We start from the raw sequence: 20,924 nt of genomic DNA on the forward strand, positions 1-20,924 counted from the left end.
AGCCTCCCTTCTCCCTGTAGCATTTCGTTATCAGACCTGCCAGTTTAGATTTACGGCTGTTGTGGGTGGGGTGCACATCTGGATCTTATTTCAGGGGAACCATCCTGCTTTTCGGCAGCTGCACTGGCACGTATTGGGAGACATTTACCATCTGCTTCTATCCAGCCACTAGAGTGTAAACATGGTAAAGGTTCCAGAGGGCCTGACATTGCAATGTGAAGATTGATGTGACACAATAAAATTCAGAGAGACCCTAATCTGGTTAAGAACGTGGGGCCTGGTTTCTGCCTTGAATACTTTATGTGGTGGTTTGAACTTTGCTGTGGCATCATTACTTTGATTTTCATTGTTGTTTTTAGTTAGGAGAAATGCATTTGAATAGGGCGGAAGGTGGAAATTTGGATTTTTTTTTTGTAAATGACTCATAAATTCCAATCAATTTCTAACTCAAGTCAAATAAAAATGCACTTGAGATTGTCTGCTCGTGTAGGTCCTTCCACTCCATTTTGACCTAAATATATACTCTAATTCACCTTATCCTTCCACAATTATTACTGTATCTATTAATTAAAGGACAAATTAAATGTCATCAATATCTTGTAATAAAACTAACTCTGATGGAAGCGTACTTAAGCTCATAGACGTATAACGCGGAGAATAATGGTGTATATTTATACAGCATAATTTGGCATTCATCGCTTTCAAGTAACTGCACAGCTAGTGTTGCCCATATGCATACAGTACAGATAGCATTACAGAATTAAGCTCGCTGGTTAATTGAATCACTAAATCTCATTTTTCTTGTGTTTGCTACTGGAAGAAAATGCTATCAGCAAACATAGTCTGCCAGTCAAACCCGTTAATAACAAACACATCATTAGGCATCACAATGTCATTTTTGTATTTGTTTCACGTTTGATTCATTTCAGTGCTCATGCTGAATTCCTCTATTTGCTTATACACATCCCAGGATAATTAAAATAGATTAAGTAGCAGTTTTACAAATTGTACAGACGCAACCTTGTGTTTGCCTGCTTAGTAGAGCCGCTTCCACATTTTTTTCTCATGTCTTTGTGTGGGCATTCGATGTTGTGCCCGTTTTTGCATGCACAAACAAAGCTATTGGGGAGGTCATGTGCTGAGGATTTAAGAGGCTTTGGCTCACAAAGGGTGAAAAAGAAAGGCCCCACGCTCAAGAAACACGGCATGATTGGCTTTCCAACCTTTATTGAGGCATTTTACATTTGAAAAAAATCTCCGCACTCCACTAGGAATCATGATTTTAAAAAATAGACTCAAAATAACAACATGGTCAAGTCTAAATTCGTTCAATTGTTGCTCTACTTGTCACTAACTGTCATAGGCACTCATAGATCATTGCACCCAATGATCTCCCACAGCACATTGATTGGGAATGTCTAGGCGTCTTTATGATGTAAAATATATTGAATTGTGTTAGAACTATTTTCCAAGATTAACAGTTTGCTGTGAATGAGAAGGGGAGACTTGCACTAAAATACTTTGACAGAAAGTAACTCCTCTTTTCCAGTACGCAAATCATACATTTTGCTGTTGGTGTTTATCCTTTTTCTCAAATACAGTACATGGAAAATGTCATCAAATTAAGTTAGTTGCGATAAGGAGAAAAAATAAGAGATACAAACTGCTCATTACGACACGCGGGAAGATTGTCTTGAAACTGGATGCCATGTCATAGTGTGCGCATTTGCTAAAAGATTCCTTTGACTAATTCCCAGATGCTCTCTATCTCTTGTCTGTGACCCCCTTCCCCTTTTCTCTAGGCCATGATATTACCAGTTCTCTGGATACAGCCAACATCGACACCAGTATCCTGGAAGAGTACATCAGCAAGGAGGACGATAGCACAGACATGTCAGTAGGGACTGAACGCCTGCGCAGCAACGTCAAAACAACACAAACTAGCCATGCAGATCATGTCGTTACAAAGGAATTTGTTTTCTCTGATAAGCCTAATACCCCCTTTTTCCTCTTTGGTCTCCCAGCTGTTTCTCAGAGGTCCACAGCACCCCTGGACCAAATTACTCATCTCCACAGGCGGGAGTGTCCTCCACTGGGGGGTTGGCGTGTGGCGTGAGCCCTCCGATTCCCCTCCGCCAAGGAGCACCTCCACCCGTACCCTCAAACTGCCCCAACGCGTACGCTCCTGGTCCATCTTTGAGCCTGCGCCACAGCTACTCCTGCCTGGGCCAGCACCAGCAGCAGGCCCACGTCAAACCCGAGCACAGAGGCCATTACGCTCCTGGGTGAGTGTATTGTAACTTAAAGTTTAGTTTAAAGTTTTTTGTACATTTTATTTTCGAGAGATAGAGCTCCAATCCATTTGAACAGCATGTAACTGCCAGCATGTCCCAGTTCGAGCTGGTGTTCACTGCCAGATTTTCCCATTGGAAAAATATTGCCGTCGTGGCCCGCCGGGCAAGTGGCTAGAGCATCGGTCTCGCAGTTCTGGGGTCGAGGATTTGATCCCGGCTCGGTCATTACTATGTGGAGTTTGCATGTTCTCCTGGGCTTGTGTGTTTTTCTCTGAGTACTCCGGTTTCCTCCCACATCCCAAAAACATGCAGGGTAGGCTGGTTGAACATTCTAAATTGCTCATAGATGTGAGTATAAGTGGTTAAGAAAATGAATGAAGTATCGCCGTGAGTAGGGTTAAGGATCTATTTTGAAGAACCACTTTAAAAACAAAAAAATATCAGTGTTCCAAATTAATCTACTGTTTTTTTTTCTTTGCTTTTTTTTAGAACTCTCCCCGAGTCTCCGCCAGACTCCAGCTCAGAGCCATATTCTCCTCAACAGGTGAATGGTAAGTATGTGTTTGTTGAACACACTACTGTATATTGTATACAGTGCACAGTTGGTGTTCTGGAAATTGCAGATGAAATCAAAAAGTACAATCGATATTTTTCATTCCCAGTCACTAAAAGTGAGGACAATAATAAAGTGCATTGGGGTCACACTAAAATCAATATGATGTCACTCATCATTTTATGGGATTGAAAACAAGACTACAGACGACCAGATGAATATCGATCAGCAAATAATTCAACACGTGTTCTTAGAATGTTTTTTTTTTACCATAGAAGCAAAGTGAGTACTAGTTTCTTTATTATGATTAGGTAAACATGCCGATGTCTATTTTAGACCCACACATGATCAGAACCATGACACCAGAAAACATGTGTCACATGACTCCTACGCCACCTCTTCCCCAACACGGCCACTATCCCGGCATGCACCGGGACATGTACCTGAAGCCTGAGCCAATTATATCACAGTATCCCATTGGTCCCGCCACAAGCGCGGGTGGAGACCTGCAACAGACACAAATGCTTCACCAACTGCTCCAGCATCCACAGGGGCAGGAGTAAGTGAAAATGCTATTCTTTTTTTGGCAAACTCTTGCGAGGAATCGTGTCATTTTTCCTCCATTTTCTTTCAACAGCGTAATTCCTGTTCACCAGGCCAAAAAGAGGAAGCATTCTGAGTCACCCAACAGCACTCTTAATTCCCAAATCCTCACAGGTATCATCAAACAAGAACCAGGTAGGCAGGCATCTTTCTTTTATCCTCGCCTCTTCTACCTACAGAGCAAAACAGTACAGTTTGGACATTATAAAGTTGTTTTATGCATTAATCCCATGATCCTGACATTGTGTGATTTTTTTTTAATGACAGGTTTGATGCAGGATGCAGAAAATGGATACATGGACCCAAACTATCAGTGCATTAAGTGGCAACCTCACCAGCAGAACAAGTGGACGTCACTTTATGATGCAAACGGCAAAGAGCTGTGGGTGAAATTCATGCTGCCAAATCATTATTTGAAGGGGAAAATAATACTGAGAGCATTAGCAGCCAAAAATGGAAAGGAGGGATCATTGTTTGAGAAGATAATTCAACTACAGAATTGGCATAGCTGAACCGCAGAGTTCTATAAATTCCTCAGAGGTGAGCCGAGCGGGGGAGTGCTCCAAGCCAGGGTTTCGATTAAGAAAGACATCGTGAAGAGGGAGGAGGAGCGTGAAGGAAGAAATTTGAGCACACATACTCTGACAGACACTTTTGCAATGGTGAAAATGGCCACGAATAAGTAGAAATGATCATTTAAGTCGTGGACAACACCTGGAAAAGATGTTGCATAGAAATTCGGCCATATTAAAAACAAGAAATAAAAGAGGGAGAGAGAATAGAGAGTGAAGTAAAATATATTCATGAGATTCTACAGTTAATGAAAATGTCCAATTTCGTTGCTGGAGTTTTTTTCACACGTTCCTCTGATCTAATCTTGTCTTTAGTCCGATGCCAACCTACCGAGTTGATGCCGACAAAGGCTTCAACTTCTCCTTGTCCGATGACGCTTTTGTCTGCCAGAAGAAAAACCACTTCCAAGTGACTGTGTATGTTGGGATGCTGGGAGATCCCAAGTATATCAAGACAAGTGAAGGTCTTCAACCCATTGACTGTTTCTATCTCAAACTCAACGGTGTAAAAGTGAGGGACTGTGGTGATGGCGGACATCTGTTCAAAAGAGATCTCATTGTATTTATTTAGTGATTTGCTTCCCTTTTTTTGGACCGCAAGGTGGAGGCCATGAACCAGTCCATCAGTGTGGAGCAGTCACAATCGGATCGAAGCAAGAGACCTTTCAAGCCCGTCTTGTAAGTTGAGTCTCGAGAACTGTCATCATGGACGTTTTTAGATCAGATTAACTTTATTCATCGCGTATTTGTGTTTCTGTGACTTTTGCCTCCCCAAAAGGGTGACCTTGCCCCCAGAGCAGGTCACAAAAGTGACAGTGGGGCGCCTCCACTTCAGTGAAACCACAGCGAACAACATGCGAAAGAAAGGCAAACCAAATCCCGACCAGAGGTCTGCATCGCATTTCAGATCACTTCCCTAAAGGGCTCCACTAGATTGAGGTAGAAATGCATTTTTTTTTTGTGTTTACAGGTACTTCATGCTGGTTGTGGCGCTTCATGCTCAGTCCCACAGTCAGACCCACACTGTGGCTGCTCATGTGTCTGAGAGGATCATCGTCAGGGTAACGTCCAGCCATGTCTGTCTGCCTCCTACAGCAATCTTATCAGCTGTGAATGGGACGTCTCCTTTTTTTCTGCATGCCATTTTCTAATAATTCCTTCCATTTGATTTTCCTCCTTGGTTTGACTGTGATATCGTTACTATCCCGTCCGAGTGAGGAATTAAATCTTGTGATGATTTGATAAATCGCAAATGGCAAATACAAGATTTAATGATGAGGCGTGTCCCAATACTTTTGTCCACTGACCTTAACTTCTTGTGTAAAAAAACTCAACGGCAGCTTCTTTGTTCGTCTACCACAATTGTGGATCACAGGCATCTAACCCAGGACAGTTTGAAAGCGACTCAGATGTGCTGTGGCAACGTGGCCAGTTACCTGACTCGGTCTACCATCATGGGAGAGTCGGCATCAATACAGACCGGCCTGACGAAGCCCTTGTTGTCCACGGTAATGTCAAGATCATGGGCTCCCTTGTGCATCCGTCTGACATCCGAGCCAAAGAGAATGTACAAGAGGTCAGGATGTTTGTGTATTGTGTATTGTGTGCGTGTGTTGATCCGTCATTCCTTCCTTGTCAGCATGAATCACGCCTTCTTTGAACCATTTCATGTGTTTTCATCCCATCTGCATCTGCTTGTTTTTTTTTCTTTTTCATGTGCATGTAGGTGGACACCACAGACAATTTGAAACGGATTTCTCAGATGAGGCTGGTCCATTATCAATACAAGCCCGAGTTTGCGGCCACAGTCGGCATTGAAAACACTGCGGATACGGGTAACAAACATTGTGACTCATCTCATTTCATCCCTTTCTGTATATTGTATCCACAATCCTAATAATCCTGTCTTTGCCACATGAGTATGTATTGGACGTTTATTTTTCATTTCCATATTATTCCAACGTATTTTCCTCCAGGAGTGATTGCTCAAGAGGTCCAACAAATCTTACCAGAGGCCGTCAAGGAGGGAGGAGATGTTGTGTGTGCAAACGGCGAAACCATTCCTAACCTTTTAGTTGTCAACAAGGTAATTACAACAAAAACCTGCCTATAGTCGTATTTGTGCTGGAGTGTTGATCACATCTCCAAGTTAGAAGTAGTATGTATTACTTCCTTAAACTGTAATATCGCTCATTTCCTTCCTGAAAAGGAGCGCATCTTCATGGAGAACGTGGGAGCGGTGAAGGAGCTTTGCAAGCTGACAGACAACCTCGAGACCCGAATAGACGAACTGGAGCGCTGGAGCCGGAAATTGGCGAAACTGCGACGTTTCGACAGCATGAAGAGCACCGTGAGTGGTGGCACGGTCAGGTAGGAAATGCAAATGTGAATGCAGGACTTAAGTACATTGTTTTCAATTAAGATTTAAGATCTCATCATATACGTTGTGCCATTTTCTGCAGCCAGTCAGGAAGTTATTTTAGCAGGACAGGAAGTGGGCCCCTCAAAAAGAAGACAGTCAAGCCTGGAAGCAAGGTCTGTTGGGAAACCAATGCGACAATGGCTTTGTATTTAAGGGAAGATTTTTAACTTTTGTGTCATTTTTGACAGAGCCCACTTCCAGATCAAGGGTGTATAAGTCAAAAGTTTCTGCAGGGGAGCATCCTGGCCCTTGTCATCGTCATGGCCTTCAGGTAAGTAATATTCAAAAAGAATTTTCCCACTTATGGTGTATAGTAGAAGGTTAAAATTGGACATTTACTCACTAGAGTAATCCAAGGTAAAACGAACACAGTTTTAGGCCTTTTAAAAGAGCATTTATGTTTCTGGCCGCTATACAGAAGAATTGTTATAAGTGTTTATTTTTAATCAATTAAAAGCAATGTTGTTCAAACAAACGAGTGCCGCTTTGTAATGATTGGTTCATTGTCAGTTAGGTAATGATCACTGGTAACCCTCTCAGTTCAAATAGATTGGACATAGTTGTTAATGACTGAATTGCATTCTTATGAAAACGTACTAAACACAATGAATGAAATGCACTGAATCACAATTTCTCCCACCTGCAGTGTCTTATCCATGTCCATCCTGTACGTATTGACTCTTCATCATAGAGGAGACGTCCCGGATAAAGATGGGTGTGTCATGCGTTTCAGAAACATACGTCAGCAGTAAAATGTTTCATTTGAACACTGTTAGGTTACCTCTTTCTTCCAAATTTCTTTCTATGTGATCTGTGTCACTCCGCTGTAGCTTTGTTTCCTACCCATGTGCTCTCTACATCTCTTGGATGCCCACCTTCACTGCCACTGTCACTTTCTGTCCGCCTGCATGTTCATGGTATGATGCAGTCCTGCACCCCTCTCTTCACTCTTCCTTCTTTGACTTTCTAAACATTGCTTTAACGTTGATATTTGACTACATGGTTCTTTCAACCTTGTCTCAAAACACGTTGTCTTTATGAACACAAGTGTGGTTTCATGTGTTTGACAGTTACAGTGTATTGTATAATGTGCTTGTGTAGGTCAAAAGCTGCATTGGAATCCTCACGCAAGAGCCAATTTGTTCCACTTTCCACAACGCCTGCACCAGGTAAAATACTTATTTTAAGTAGTTAGTACATCTAGTTTTTGAGATGACTTTTACTGAGATATGAGTGCCATCCTGTTTGACAGCTTGCTGTTCAACTACAGTCTTGAACAACCAATCATCCACCACCCTGACATTAAATAACAACCATTCTGCAACAGGTCCGAAAGTTTTTCTCTAAAAATAGCACCAATGATATGAAAAACACTCACGGGTCAGATGAATGAATCATGTTATGTGTTCTGTAGCTCCAGACAACTTGGTTCCAACACCAGGCACCATTAATAAGAAGGCCAAGTCCAGGATAATGGACAAGGATGGCCGCAACAGAAACCGACTCAGTCACACATCTGCTCCGTTATACCTTTCCAAGTCCAAAAGGCCTGCGTCAGCAGACACGGACGGGGCGGGAGTTGTCAACCGTCTGCCCGGCGGACAGCAGCCAGTGCCTCGCAGGCAACGCAGTGTATATTTAAAAGGTAATATCACAAATATGCCTATGTTTACTGGCATTCGAGCACACTGTAGCACCATGTGAACAAACAATGCTTTGTACTGGAATAAACTGCTCATTTTTCCAGGAGGAAGATCAATTCCATCTCTGACTAGTCTTCATATAGTGGAGACGGATCAACAAATCTCAACACAGCATTGTAAAACCCTCAAGAGCTGCAGGTGCACATTGTAGTGTTACATTCCAGTTGACTTAAGCTCTTCCTATTTGTGTTTTGCCACGATAAATACAGGTTTCTATATTACTGTTACTCCTTTTTCTCGCTCTCTCCTCTAGCTACACAATATCCCTTCGTGGAAGCACAAATTCATCGTTATCACAGCTTACTTTGCATATGATGTGAGTACATAACAGACACTACCATACTTAAATGCTGCAGGCCTAAATAGATCAAAAATTAACAACTAACTATACTTAATGTATTTTATAATGACCAATTTGGATTATATAATATACACCCATGCACTGGAATATATTGAAGCCTATTTATTGTGTGATTGCAGGGCTACTGACAACGTATGGGTCCAGCAATGTAAGGCCACTAAAGGACGTTTATGTTCCAATCACACTGAAACCGTGCTGCACAGTGGACAGAGACCATCAACACAAGTAAAACCGCTTCTCAAAAAAAAAATCCTGTCACATTTAAACTCAGGTTAAAATTTCTTTGGGCGTTGTTGGCTGATTGTTAACTTTCTTTATTAAGGGCACTCATCACTTCTGGTCACTGCCTTTGTTGTCCTTCCAAGACATCAGCTATCACTTCCGTGTGTCCTCTTCTGTAAGTATGCTGCAAACAGTCATTTATTGATATTTTTTATATTTACATGAAGTGTTCAGTGTTTTTATTTCTCTTGTTTTGTACTCAGAATGGAATTAGCTGTACCACTGAGGCAGATAAGTCATCATTCTCCGACTACCACTTTGTCATTAAGAGCAGCTGCATGTAAAATGTGAGAGAGAGGATGCCCACCCGCCCCTTCGAGCCCTATAGTGAGCCACATCGACCTGTTGGGTTGCTGTGCTTTTTAATATGCATTTTGTCTCGATATTGTACATTATTCTCAAAGAAAAGTCATGGAAAACTATATATCACTGAATTTGGTGTTGTCTCGCTAATGTTGACATCTATTTTTGCTGTTGTTTGTGTCAGGAAATGTTTGAGATCAATTGATGACTATGTTGAACCATCGTTTAATGCCAGCGTGAAATGATGCTTCTGAGGTTTGAGTGCAAATTACTGATCACAAACATCCCACTGCGCACCAGACTATTCTGGACGACACTATACACATTTTTGTTGACTTTCTATACACTGAAAATATCTTTGCCTCAAAACATTTATAGATTTGTACACTGAGGAGTTAAATGGTACGGTTATGTATGCTTGTATATGTACCTTCTTTTTACCTCAAACAGTCCACACTGCAATTTGTGAGAATACTGCACATATAATTGAGAAACCTTTTAAAATAATGGCAGATTTAGAATATTCCAATTCTACATTAAACTGAAAAAGTATACGTTACTGCACAAACATATTCGTTATTCTTGTATCCTGTATTGAAGGAACCAAGACATGTATAGAATTACATGTGATAAAACTGGATTAACAAATGGATAAAAACTGGAATTTCTATAAAGAATCATATTGTAATATGTCGAACACTGACAAAATGTCACCCTCAAAAAAACACTGGAAAGCTCACACTGAATATTGCCTAAGCAAGTAATGCACGAAAAAAAGTTGCTTTTCCCTAAAAAACATTGACATATTTTGATCTGCAATTTTTTGTTTAGTTTCAAACTCCACAAATGTTTAAAATAGTTTCCTCTTACCCTACAATGTTTATTCTGTATCATCTTGTAACAATTTTGATGTGTGATATAATGTTGGTTATAATATTTTCTGATTTGAAAAAAAAAAAGTTCTTGTGTTATTTCCAATGTTGTGTTTTGAAATGTATTGTCCACACATTTTTGGCAAATTCATTATCTCAGAGGAGAAGCAGCCATCGGAGAAAAAGAAAATGTTCTATTTACTAAATAATACGAATACTCAGAGCAACTATTTTCCTTAACGTATGGCATGTGTGGTTGTCTTGCTTATTTATAATGCACCAACTAGCATCAATGAAACCACTGTAGCACTTTTCGCACCATGTATATATATATATATATATATATATATATATATATATATATATATATATATATATATATATATATATATATATATATATATATATATATATATATATATATATATATTCATACATACACACTGTATATAAATAATGACATGCTCTTACTCTTTCTATTTGCTTTAAGTACTCATTATATGTAATCGCATGGAAGCATTGTGTTTAAAACACTTGTGTTATTATATTGTTTTTAAAATCCTTTTTTTTGTGCGGATGATGAAACCATTCTTTACATTACTCCATATGAAGTCAAGATACTATATCACTAACTTGAAAACTTAAATACTATCACTGTTGAGCCCACTTTTGTCACTCTTTCCATTGCTTTTATGTCAACAATATGCTGTAATACTGTAAAAGCAAATAAATATATATGATTTGTGGCGCAAGAAGTGTTTCTCTTTATTTTGGCCAGCAGGTGGCAGTCAAGAAACTGGTAGATGTCCCCCCCCCCCTGACTTTTATTTTGAAACTCCGTAAAAGCACTTGCTACATCACTAACACGTTAACACGTGACATGGTCACTGTTGACGATCCAATTTTTATCATTTCGGTGATTACCACAGTTTTAAGAATTAAATATTGTAATCATGTATAATATACATATTAGAATAATGCCAATTAGATCTATTTTTCTCTGAAACCTGCAAGACTAAAGTGCGGATATAGTGTCGTACCACGTCACCCGAACCCGGAAAAGATTCGAAAACGAGTCAGTACGTGGCCTTATTATCCTGGACCATATAGAGTGGCATATCTTCATTCGCAATGGTATGATTTTCACTTTTAATCTTTTCACGTGTATGAGTGAGCATCATAACACCAAGGCACGTAGTTATTCCCTAAATCTGTCATTGTTTGAACAAAGTGCAAGGCTCTCGCGTCCAATTCCGAAGCAGTTCTAAGCAATGTGTGAATGCAAACGATTTTGCTGAAATGTTACAAAATGTATGAATTAACGTGCATAAAGGGAATGACCCTTACTCTATGCCTGTTATCTCCTTGCAGGATCTCGAGGCGATGACCAGATACACCAGCCCGGTCAACCCGGCTGTGTTCCCCCATCTGACAGTGGTCTTGCTGGCTATCGGCATGTTCTTTACCGCTTGGTTCTTCGTGTATCCTTTTACCTACTCTTTGGAGACATATTACCTCGGTATTACCTCGGTATTTCCTCAAAACCGGATCATTACATTTGAATGAAATGTCTATGGTTTTGGACATTCGATTTATCACCTCAGGGGTTGCCACATCAAAACCATAGAATCGTGTGACACCCAATGAAAGGGAAAAAAAATCACCAAAACTTGACAATTATGTCCATTATGTTATTACAAGCGTTAACAAGTGTTACAAGTGTTATATCTGGCAAATCCAACATTGTATCCATTGGATTTATGGGACCTTTAAATTTTTAATTACGTATGTTTTGCATTAGTTTCAATACATTGAGGTAAAACAGAAATCTGTAACCATCATTGTACAAATACTATAACAGTTGTACAACAAATTTTTGTAACATATCCATACCCCGGTGGTTTGAGTGGTTAGTGTGCCGGCCTCACAGCTCTGGGTATCTGGGTTCAAATCCAGGTTGATCAACCCTGGGCATGCGAGGGTTTTCTCCGGTACTCCAGTTTCCTCCCACATACCAAATGCATGCACGGTAGGCTGATTGGACATTCTAAATTGCCCCTAGGTATGAGTGTGAGCGTGAATGGTTGTCCGTCTCCTGGTGCCCTGCGATTGGCTGGTAACCGATTCAGGTCTGTGGTCCAAAGTCAGCTGGGATAAGCTCCAGCACCCCTTGCATCCCTATTGTGGTTCAGAAAATGAATGAATATATGCAGATGTCAAAGAAAAAGAGTTCCACCTTGACATTACATATCAGCTATGAGGTGACTTCAACCAAATACACCAGAGACATCTACAAAGAGCTGCTTATCTCCTTGGTGGCTGCACTTTTTATGGGCTTCGGTGTGCTCTTCTTGCTACTCTGGGTTGGCATATATGTATGAAGGTAAAGGATGATTTGGAAACTGGTTTTCTGTGAGAAATTGGTGTTTTGGTAGCTGCTAAATTGGCTGTACTGTCTTTTCAGGTGGCTAATTAAAATTTCAGGATGCATTCCAGTGGGACAGACAACAACATAAACACAGCAAATGGATTTTTTTAGTTAAATTTGACTGCACTGACAATTTGAACTGTTTTCAAATAAAAGGGGGCTTTGTACAACTTCTGCTCTTTAATTGGAGGTTAACCAACTTTACCACTATTCTATTTAAAACAAGGTCTACTACACTAATCCAAGTACGTTAAAAAACTAATCCAAACAAGTCCAAAACAACAACTTGACCTGCGACAGCAGGGTTTATTTTTGTGACATTCAGACGCCTATTTATGGTTTGTTGCACTTGTGGCACCTAAATCCTGATTAATCTTTGTGTTAAAAATAGAGCCGTCTGTTTCACCTTGTCTTCACGGTTATACTCGGTGATGGATTACACATGGGATTAGAGAAGGATTATTTAATAAAAAAGAAAAGGGAAAACAGGAACACAAATGAAAAGATCCTCCACCCTTAAAGATGAGTGGATTCACTCTAAAAATCAACACTGACATTATGTAAACATAAATGCACACTAGGCATGGAGACAAGTGATATTGTGTATAGGTGATAAATAAATCCTAGCGGCAGTCTAAAACTGAGAAAATGCATCGTAACATCATTTTGATTTAGCTAGTCTCCTACTTGCAATACAAAGGCCACATATAACAGATTACCAGACTCAATCCTGATTAATTAAATATGCCACACTTGTGTTACGTACCAGTGGAAACTTTAAAGCCAGCTGCCCTCTAGGCCTTCTTTTATAAGGATGGATGAGTGTTATAATTGCTATTTTTTCTTCTGTATCTTTGAGCATTAAACTAGACATAAAGGTATTCCTAGAAGTTCCAATGAGGCAAGAAAAAAAATGTAAAACCACTTTAAGTCTTGGATGTAAAACAGAAGCTGTTACATATGCCAAATCTTCATCAACAGCGGGATCCTATTGGCTTGATAGCAAATGCAAATCACTGCTCTCAGGCTTTTTGTGGTCTACTGTCGAGCTCTGGCAAAGGCCTCACGTAGCCAAAGAGAGTCTGTGTAGAGTCGAGGGTCCCCCATGTACTCTGCCGTGCGCTTATACAAGTAGTAATACAACACTGCCACTGTAAAATAGACAATACTTGTTGAACGCACAAAAAGAACACATTTGAAATTGTAAAATTTTGACAAATTACCTATTCTTTGGAAAACAAAGAGTACTACAAGGCCATCTGTCCAAACAAAGCGATTAGGTGCTTTCCATCTTAGATTCTAGACAACAAAAGGCAACTTAATGAATGGAGTTTCTACTCCAAGACACTGGTGGCATGCTTGAAGCATCGGTACAGAGTTCACATGCTTACTTACCATCACCCAGCTGTGCAGGCAGATGCTAAGGGTCAAGTAGAGAGTGGAAAAAAACAGCAGCGCTCTAAAGCGTTCTAGCAGCAGGGAGACCAAGCCCACCTGGAACACGTATGTGTTGAACATCATCAACAGGATGATGATCATGTTGAATAAGATGGCGATGTCCTGGATGCTGCAAATACAAGCATTAATAACTAACAAAATACTGACAGAACACTTGCGAAACCTTTTAAGGTCTGCGAAGTACAGAAATGTAGAAAATGAGACACTACGCAATCAAACAAAAAGGAAGAGACGTGAGTATTGTATTGAGTAAAAGAGAACATTGTTTTGTGGTAATTATGTGATGTTTCTTTTTTTTTTTAAATAGGTCCTGAAAAGGAAGCTATTTAACATTCAATAATGAATTACAACGTCAATATTATGTCTTTGTTGTGTGTGTGCACACTGGCGATTGGCTGCATCTACAGGGCAGGTAGTACTTACATGAAGAGCACCAGCTGGACAAAAGCTGCTCCTCTCAGTAGTTCGCTGAAGGAATTGACAAAAAGGTCAAAAGCCAAAAGTGTGAGCTGGATCAGCAGCACCAGCGAATAGTTGGCAGTCTGCAGCATCTCAATACAGCAATGTTTTCAAACATCTATAAAGAACAATTTTTTTATGCTGGTGTTTGGGACTGCATATCACTTCTGGATACTGTAAAACTTCATTCACACCGTAAGGAAGTATTAAAAACTGCACTTCCAAAAATACTCTGTCTCTATCCAGAAACATGGTGTTCTCAAATAAATGATGTTAGCTGATGAAAATTTGAAGTCCAAGAAATCAGTGCAGACACTGAAAGTACTTGGCATGATTGGATATTTCACAGTAGATCATCTAAAGCTGATATGTCTGCAAGGAAGCACAAAGAAGTGGATAAAAAGAGGTTAGTGTTGCTGTATCACAAGATAGCGGGGGTTTGCATGAACTTGGATATTAAGCGCATATAGATTGATGTAACATTGTAAATGTGTGATGGGGTTTTGAAACAGATTATGTTACGTATAGTGGCTCAAACTACAAATACTACTCGTTTTCATCTCTGCCTCAAATCGTTAAATTGGCATTGTTGCTCAGATTTAGTTTTATCATCATGGAATTCTAAACTCGTACTATTGTATTGTTATTGTCCGACTTCGCTAATGTACGCAAGAAATCAAAAGGAATTTCTTACCGATCTTGATGATGTGAAGATGAAACATAATACGTGAAAAGACTGAAAAGGGAAAGTTGGAAAGACGGAAAGGGGAGGGAAAAAATCGGGATCCAGATTGACTTTAAAACAACGTACTCTCACAGCGCCAAAACGCCTTTCAGCAGCACTTCACGTCGCATTTCCGTGTCTTCCATGGCAACCGAACATTTTACCGTCACTAACAATGCAAGGGTTCATCTAATAGTTTGCCAATAAGTCAATCGTGTTATTTAAAGGAATATGGTTAAATATTTAGGAATAAAATATCCATTTTCAAATGTAATAAAATGAAAAAACGTATATTCAAGATATTCATGGTTGTAAAATATTTTTGCTGCTCTTTAGTTTTGGTTTTACGGTAAACGTTGGAGCGGTGGCAAAGATTAGCTACTGCCATCTATTGGCTACTGGCAGTACTACTTTCCAGAATTTTAAAAAGTGATCGAAGGTAGTCAAGTATTGGACACCTGCGTCTAGTTCGGTGTAGGTATGACAATTTCTTACTTTTACATCATGTCTTAAACGACTATTCGTGATTATGCATTGAGAAATCGATCCTACGCTAATTATTAGTCCTTTTCTGTTCCACAAATATAGCGTATTTAAACATATTTTTTAATGACTAATTTAAAATACTGCAGAGTTCTTGTTCTTTTCTCCTGCTTTCCCTTTATCTGACAAAACAACACAGTTCGTTTAACATAGGACTAAGTTTATTTGCCTTTCCTGGGTAGGTATTTTAAACATCAAATTCTCCATATACTGTTGCTAGTTTTCCACGCTGGAATTCATCTTATCACTTTTGTCAGGAGGAAGTTACGAAGGTTTCATAGATCATCTCCTAGAATACTATCAGTAGTCTTAATGTTTATCTTTACACATATGTTAACACCACAGTTTGGAGAGGCTTTTTGTGTCGTTATATTAAGCCAAATACTGCATTTGAAGTTTTGAATATATCAATGCAAGAGTTAAACACTGAAAGGAATACCTGGCATTAGTATGACATATTTAAAATATGTAATATAATCATTTTGGAAAAAAGTATTTGCCTGCAATTGTGGTAGCTTTAAGTTCATAACCATGCAAATGTGTACAAACAGTGTATTTGCATCTCCTCTCTCTTGACTGTCAAGTGCTGGGCACACAAATGTACACAAATGACTGCATCCTGTTCCTTGCTTTATATTCTACATCCTGGGGTTTGAGTCATTTTTTTGTTCCTAGACTTTAGCCATGCAAAAATGTTGCCTTAGGTCATAGAAATTGGTTAGATTTACTCTCAATACCAGCCCAATACTGAAGGAGTTACTTACACCAGTGAGTATTTTGACTGTAACATAACACAAAGTCATGTTTCCTGTGCAGACCTAAGTTGAGAAAAAAAATTCACAGAGCAGCTGGAGATTATACATTCAGTCGCAGCAGAGTTTGTTTTTTCTTGTTTGACAAGGGTGGATCCGTGAGCTGACTTCCCACAACCCTGCAGCAAAAAGGTGAGTGATAATGTCAATAAACAGAACTACTACATGTTCAGATGCATTTGTTTCTATGTATTCATTTGCCTCTTTAAACGCAGCTAAAAAAAAATGTCTCAGTGGCTAAATGATGGGGAGGTGCTGGAAGGTCAAGGCAGTGGCGAGGCTGTACCCTTAAGCCCTCGGCTTAAGAGTCTATCACTGGGGAGCCCCAGACTGGGCAGGACCCGTAGTCCTCTTGGGTGTCCCAGTCCAAGAAAGACAGCAATAGCAAGCCCACCGGCCGAAACCATGGGGAAAGCCAAGCAACTGTTTGTGTTGTGCGACAAAGAGGGGAAAGGTTTTATCACGAAAAGGGACATGCAGGTGAGCAAATAGTTTTTTCAGAATAGAAATGAACTCCTTATCTGAAATGTTCATATCCTTTTTCTCAGAGGCTACAGATGGAATTGCCCCTATCGCCCGAACAACTGGAGACCGTATTTGAGAGTTTGGACCGCAAGAGCAATGGCTTTCTTACACCACTTGAGTTCAGCACAGGACTTGGTACGGAAACTTACCGCACTTTACTTAAAAAGTCATCCTTTATTATAACTGTCAACTAATTGTGGTGCAGGTGAGCTTATGGGGGAAAATGAGACGGCTGAACAAAGCCAAGAACTTGCCAATGAAAGCTCAAACCAGATGTACCAGTCAGAAAATGCTACTACAATGAGACTTAATGACATACTAAATGATCTTGGTGCTGACAAGCTCTCTGATAGGTAACAATGCAACTTTTAGAAGAAAAGAACTATCGTGAAGTGCCACTTTTTTTTTTTTGCTGCCGCGTGTCAGTCAACAGGAGCTGTCGTCTCTCTGGTGTGAGCTGCAGAGAGAGCGGCCAGAGCTGCTCAGGCTTTTGGAAAACATTCTTCTCCACGCCGTCACACATCTACAAGACTCCATTAAAGAGAGAGACAGCCTGGAACAAGCTTTGCGCAGGTACCACACAAACAATTGAATTTTGTGGCCGTCAACAGTGAGCCGGGTTTTATATTCCCTTCAATGTTTGCACTTTAGGCGGGAAAGTGAACACGATCAAGTTGTTCGGTCTATGTGTGAAGAAATGGAAAACCAAATCCGGGAAGAACGAGAAAAACGACTTGCGCAGGTACAGCTTATTATGCGCGATGCAGCAGAAGCTTTATTGACATATTTTTGGCCCATGTACAGTTGGTTAAGTGCCAAGAAGCCAAAAAGAACAAAAGCAATTTAATTATATTATAGTAAAGCATTTTAAAAATTCTTACCGATGAATTTGCAACACTACTTTTACCAATTGAATATTTGTCGGAATACAGGAGAGTATCAGACACACGCAGAGAGGCATTCAAATTGAAGAGGAGTTAAAGATGCGGGACCAAGAGTTGGAGATAACCTTGAGCAGACAGAAACAGGTGTGTCCTGATGGTCCTTTTGATTTCCATGAGATTGTAGCACTTGGTGGAAATTTTCTTTGCATTTAAGCTGGAGAGCAGAGTGCAGCAGCTGATTTGTGAGCAGTCAAACATAAAGGAACAGAACCAGGAGCTACGTAGCCTCAATATCCAACTGCAAGAGCAGGCAGAGAATAGCAAGGAGCAACTGCAGGCTGCTATGGTTCAGCTGGCCCAGCTGCAGCTCAGTGCTGCCCAAGAACAAATGGCCAGACAGCAGTAAGTGATACACTCATTCATTTAGTATCTCTTTGGTACATTTTGGACCTAATCTTAGCCCTTTTACATAGCATTCTGTTGTCACTTACATGATAAGAGGTTAATGCCACAAATTGAATTTGAAGAAATTATTTTTGTCATAATAACATTGAAATATGTTTTGTTCAAACCGTTTGCTAGTGTTAAGAAATGAAGAAAATATGATCACAGGTGGCAGGACATCCAACACTTGAGAAATGACTGTTGTATTTTTATTATTAATATAACATTCTTATCTGTATGAATTCACCATAGAGATGTGATTAAAGTTTCAAGAAACATACAGAAAGAGAAGGATAGTCTCTTGAGACAACTCAGTCTGTTGAGGTAAGTCAATTGCAAAGTAGCCAATTGTAACAAAACTCAAATTTACTAGAAACATTGTACTATAACAAATGTCATGATGCATCCATGTCTACCTCAATCTCATTTATTCATATCACCAAAAAACTCATTTCAATCCATTGCATTTATTATTAAAAAAAAAAACCACATAAAACCTTATTCTCTGCAGGGACATGAATAAAAGTTTGCGAGACGAGAAAGATGCCCAGCTGACCAAGAAGAGGGTTAGTCATCCTTGCACGCTTCCTCCTCTGCCACTAAACTATGACCTCAGTGAAGACTTGTACAGTTCATGGACACATCACAATTATCCTCCCTAAAACATGTGTGGGAACAACTTTATCAATCCTTCAATCCATAGGGCATCAATTTACACCCTTGAACTCTGCCATTGTTTAATATGCTTAAGGGACTGACAGCAAGTGCTCCAAAGACATTTATTCTGTGTTTTTAAGGTTATTCTGCCAAACTATTTATTATATAACAGCTACTACTTAGCTGAAAAACAACTGTGTACTACTGATCGCTTCCTTAAAATGCCACTTGTTTGTGATGCATCATTTATTATTGCATTAGCATTCCTTATAGAAGCGTATGTGCACAGCAGAATAAATGTTTCATAATGAGTGCTGGATTCCACTTTTTTTATTAACTCATTCACTCCCATTGGCGGTAATGGACGTTATATCTGTTTTATCTGGGAGGCTTGGCATTGAAAGAGTTAAAAATGAATTGAGTTATGATGGGGAGGTTGTCCACTAACAACTTTCCACCAAACCCCTTTCAGAGTCCAAATATGGAAGAGATTGAGCACTACTTTACCCATCACAAGTCTGAGGAAAGGTTTGTGTGAGCAAGTTGTTTTTTAATGTGGACGCTGGCCTCGTGGCCCACTGAGATAGAAACCACTAACTGTGTGTGATCTTCACTGAAGCTCGCACGATGAGCCGGACCAGTACACAGTGAAAAGAGCTATAAATTCAAAGACCTTGCAAAGAGTCAGTTGTGAGAGTTCTGGACAGGTAGGGAAGATGCTGTAATTCATTCACAAACGCAGAGAGTAGCTCAGCAAACTCAGATTTCTTCCTCGTGTCCAAAACAAAAGTCAGATTCAATTTGCACTTTTGTGAATCTTCAGCGTATGTTTAAGGTGATCTTCCTTGGCAACTCAGGGGTGGGTAAAAGCTCCCTCATCCAGCACTACTGCACAGGACATTTTTGCAGCTCTAAGAGGGCCACTACTGGTAAGCTTTAACCAGCCTTTCACAAATTGCTTGTTTTATGAGATTGTTTACTGCTAGGTGTAGACTTCCAGATGAAGACCATCTATATGGGCTCCACCTCCATCACGCTGCAGCTTTGGGACACCGCCGGTCAGGAAAGGTCAGTCCTTTGGTCTTTTGTCCCGACTTTGCGCCAACTTTGTTCTTCGTCATGTATTTCAGATTTCATTGCATTGCTGAGCAATACTACCGCAAAGCTAATGCCATCCTGGTGGTTTACGACATTACATGCCTGTACTCTTTTAGCACTGTGAGAGAATGGGTGAACTCGGTGGAGGTGAGTAGGTGCATGTTAAGTCATCAGAATTGTTGAAATGTGTGTTTTGTTGTTTGTATAAATATCACACATTGAATGACAACAAACCACATTTCGCTTAAGACAAGTGCTCCAAAATGTTTTTATTCAAAATATTATATCTTTGTTCTACCATCTATGTGTCCTGATAATACTGTGACAGCCAGATACCACTCATGCAGGAAATTCAAGCCTCTAGCATTTGTACTCATAGAAACAAGTCCACATTTACTAATGTGAATAAATGAAATAAAAAAAACACTGTTATTTCAGCGTTCATTTTTTAGGGGGTCATTTTCCATTTGGTGATCTTCAGTAAGATTTTTGCAGATGTGAACGGCTGAACACGCTATAAAAATTGGGAAATACTCCACTAGAGTGCATAACGTATAGGTTCTGTCCCTAGGAGAAGATGCGCGATGGTGTTATGCTCATGCTGCTCGGAAACAAGTTGGACCTGGCTGACACTCACTGTAGGGAAGTGTCAAGAAAAGATGGACAGTCGTTGGCAGAGGTAAGATGCAAATCATCCTTTGAAAATAAAGGCAGAATTTGGGAAATACCTTTTAACTCTGTACACAGCACCACAAGGCCTCATTTTACGAGTGCAGTGCCAAAACTGGGGAGAACATAGAGCAGCTGATGACTCAAATGGCTGAGTATGGAACACTTTTTTCAATTGGATTTGTACTTACCTACACGTATTATATTTAATGCCATGATAAACAACCTGCAAACATACTAGCTATAGCTCTCATTACC

The 20,924-nt window shown here is 39.9% G+C and overlaps 4 protein-coding genes across 10 annotated transcripts in view; 3 read left to right on the forward strand and 1 right to left on the reverse strand.

Annotated features, from left to right (window-relative positions):
* The window catches only part of myrf (myelin regulatory factor), a 50,742-nt gene extending 40,436 nt beyond the window's left edge, over nucleotides 1–10,306 (forward strand). For 2 of the 6 annotated variants that reach the window (XM_077710831.1, XM_077710835.1), the window contains exons 2-27: nucleotides 1,803–1,893; nucleotides 2,025–2,285; nucleotides 2,784–2,845; nucleotides 3,184–3,406; nucleotides 3,485–3,585; nucleotides 3,718–3,832; nucleotides 4,338–4,533; nucleotides 4,615–4,700; nucleotides 4,801–4,911; nucleotides 4,993–5,098; nucleotides 5,398–5,598; nucleotides 5,749–5,857; nucleotides 5,999–6,108; nucleotides 6,232–6,392; nucleotides 6,485–6,557; nucleotides 6,633–6,715; nucleotides 7,091–7,159; nucleotides 7,275–7,361; nucleotides 7,546–7,613; nucleotides 7,697–7,771; nucleotides 7,859–8,089; nucleotides 8,192–8,285; nucleotides 8,401–8,463; nucleotides 8,628–8,733; nucleotides 8,831–8,905; nucleotides 8,994–10,306. In XM_077710831.1, coding sequence (XP_077566957.1) covers nucleotides 1,803–1,893; nucleotides 2,025–2,285; nucleotides 2,784–2,845; nucleotides 3,184–3,406; nucleotides 3,485–3,585; nucleotides 3,718–3,832; nucleotides 4,338–4,533; nucleotides 4,615–4,700; nucleotides 4,801–4,911; nucleotides 4,993–5,098; nucleotides 5,398–5,598; nucleotides 5,749–5,857; nucleotides 5,999–6,108; nucleotides 6,232–6,392; nucleotides 6,485–6,557; nucleotides 6,633–6,715; nucleotides 7,091–7,159; nucleotides 7,275–7,361; nucleotides 7,546–7,613; nucleotides 7,697–7,771; nucleotides 7,859–8,089; nucleotides 8,192–8,285; nucleotides 8,401–8,463; nucleotides 8,628–8,733; nucleotides 8,831–8,905; nucleotides 8,994–9,074 — 3,038 coding nt within the window. In that variant the 3' untranslated portion in view covers nucleotides 9,075–10,306. The remainder of the gene's footprint in view (nucleotides 1–1,802; nucleotides 1,894–2,024; nucleotides 2,286–2,783; nucleotides 2,846–3,183; nucleotides 3,407–3,484; nucleotides 3,586–3,717; nucleotides 3,833–4,337; nucleotides 4,534–4,614; nucleotides 4,701–4,800; nucleotides 4,912–4,992; nucleotides 5,099–5,397; nucleotides 5,599–5,748; nucleotides 5,858–5,998; nucleotides 6,109–6,231; nucleotides 6,393–6,484; nucleotides 6,558–6,632; nucleotides 6,716–7,090; nucleotides 7,160–7,274; nucleotides 7,362–7,545; nucleotides 7,614–7,696; nucleotides 7,772–7,858; nucleotides 8,090–8,191; nucleotides 8,286–8,400; nucleotides 8,464–8,627; nucleotides 8,734–8,830; nucleotides 8,906–8,993) is intronic. The other 4 variants (XM_077710833.1, XM_077710832.1, XM_077710834.1 and 1 more) reach the window with 4 other exon arrangements.
* Nucleotides 10,307–10,898: 592 nt separating this feature from the next.
* Nucleotides 10,899–12,563, forward strand: tmem258 (transmembrane protein 258). Its single transcript, XM_077710228.1, has 4 exons — nucleotides 10,899–11,099; nucleotides 11,337–11,446; nucleotides 12,220–12,348; nucleotides 12,430–12,563. Exons 1-3 carry the CDS (start codon nucleotides 11,097–11,099, stop codon nucleotides 12,344–12,346), a joined length of 240 nt encoding a protein of 79 aa, XP_077566354.1. The 5' UTR covers nucleotides 10,899–11,096; the 3' UTR covers nucleotides 12,347–12,348; nucleotides 12,430–12,563.
* A 278-nt stretch (nucleotides 12,564–12,841) lies between these two features.
* Nucleotides 12,842–14,473, reverse strand: tmem138 (transmembrane protein 138). The gene is made up of 4 exons (XM_077710226.1): nucleotides 14,275–14,473; nucleotides 13,789–13,960; nucleotides 13,617–13,692; nucleotides 12,842–13,544 (listed from the first exon to the last, which is right to left on the reverse strand). Exons 1-4 carry the CDS (start codon nucleotides 14,400–14,402, stop codon nucleotides 13,432–13,434), a joined length of 489 nt encoding a protein of 162 aa, XP_077566352.1. The 5' UTR covers nucleotides 14,403–14,473; the 3' UTR covers nucleotides 12,842–13,431.
* Nucleotides 14,474–15,428: 955 nt separating this feature from the next.
* Nucleotides 15,429–19,211, forward strand: cracr2b (calcium release activated channel regulator 2B). Of its 2 annotated transcripts, none has more exons than XM_077710532.1 (11): nucleotides 15,429–15,512; nucleotides 16,394–16,521; nucleotides 16,605–16,869; nucleotides 16,938–17,049; nucleotides 17,120–17,267; nucleotides 17,341–17,487; nucleotides 17,566–17,656; nucleotides 17,847–17,942; nucleotides 18,013–18,200; nucleotides 18,495–18,566; nucleotides 18,754–19,211. In XM_077710532.1, the coding sequence occupies exons 3-11, from the start codon at nucleotides 16,615–16,617 to the stop codon at nucleotides 18,902–18,904; spliced, it is 1,260 nt and encodes a 419-aa protein (XP_077566658.1). In that variant the 5' UTR covers nucleotides 15,429–15,512; nucleotides 16,394–16,521; nucleotides 16,605–16,614; the 3' UTR covers nucleotides 18,905–19,211. The 2 variants fall into 2 exon arrangements, with proteins under 2 accessions (XP_077566658.1, XP_077566659.1); XM_077710533.1 differs by having other exon boundaries at nucleotides 15,444–15,508.
* Nucleotides 19,212–20,924: the final 1,713 nt, after the last annotated feature.

Source organism: Stigmatopora nigra, chromosome 2 (genome assembly GCF_051989575.1).
Source record: "Stigmatopora nigra isolate UIUO_SnigA chromosome 2, RoL_Snig_1.1, whole genome shotgun sequence".
Taxonomy (NCBI): domain Eukaryota; kingdom Metazoa; phylum Chordata; class Actinopteri; order Syngnathiformes; family Syngnathidae; genus Stigmatopora; species Stigmatopora nigra.

Excerpts from the sequence above, each read along its gene's own strand:
- tmem258 (XM_077710228.1), top strand. Across the intron at positions 11,447-12,219 it reads TTTACCGCTTGGTTCTTCGT|CTATGAGGTGACTTCAACCA; the intron begins GTATCCTTTTAC and ends ATTACATATCAG.
- tmem138 (XM_077710226.1), bottom strand. The coding sequence starts at position 14,402 with ATGCTGCAGACTGCCAACTATTCGCTGGTGCTGCTGATCCAGCTCACA. Across the intron at positions 13,961-14,274 it reads GTCCAGCTGGTGCTCTTCAT|CATCCAGGACATCGCCATCT; the intron begins GTAAGTACTACC and ends TTGTATTTGCAG. Across the intron at positions 13,693-13,788 it reads GCCTGCACAGCTGGGTGATG|AATCTAAGATGGAAAGCACC; the intron begins GTAAGTAAGCAT and ends TTTGTTGTCTAG.
- cracr2b (XM_077710532.1), top strand. The coding sequence starts at position 16,615 with ATGTCTCAGTGGCTAAATGATGGGGAGGTGCTGGAAGGTCAAGGCAGT. Across the intron at positions 17,268-17,340 it reads GCTGACAAGCTCTCTGATAG|TCAACAGGAGCTGTCGTCTC; the intron begins GTAACAATGCAA and ends GCCGCGTGTCAG. Across the intron at positions 17,488-17,565 it reads CTGGAACAAGCTTTGCGCAG|GCGGGAAAGTGAACACGATC; the intron begins GTACCACACAAA and ends TTTGCACTTTAG.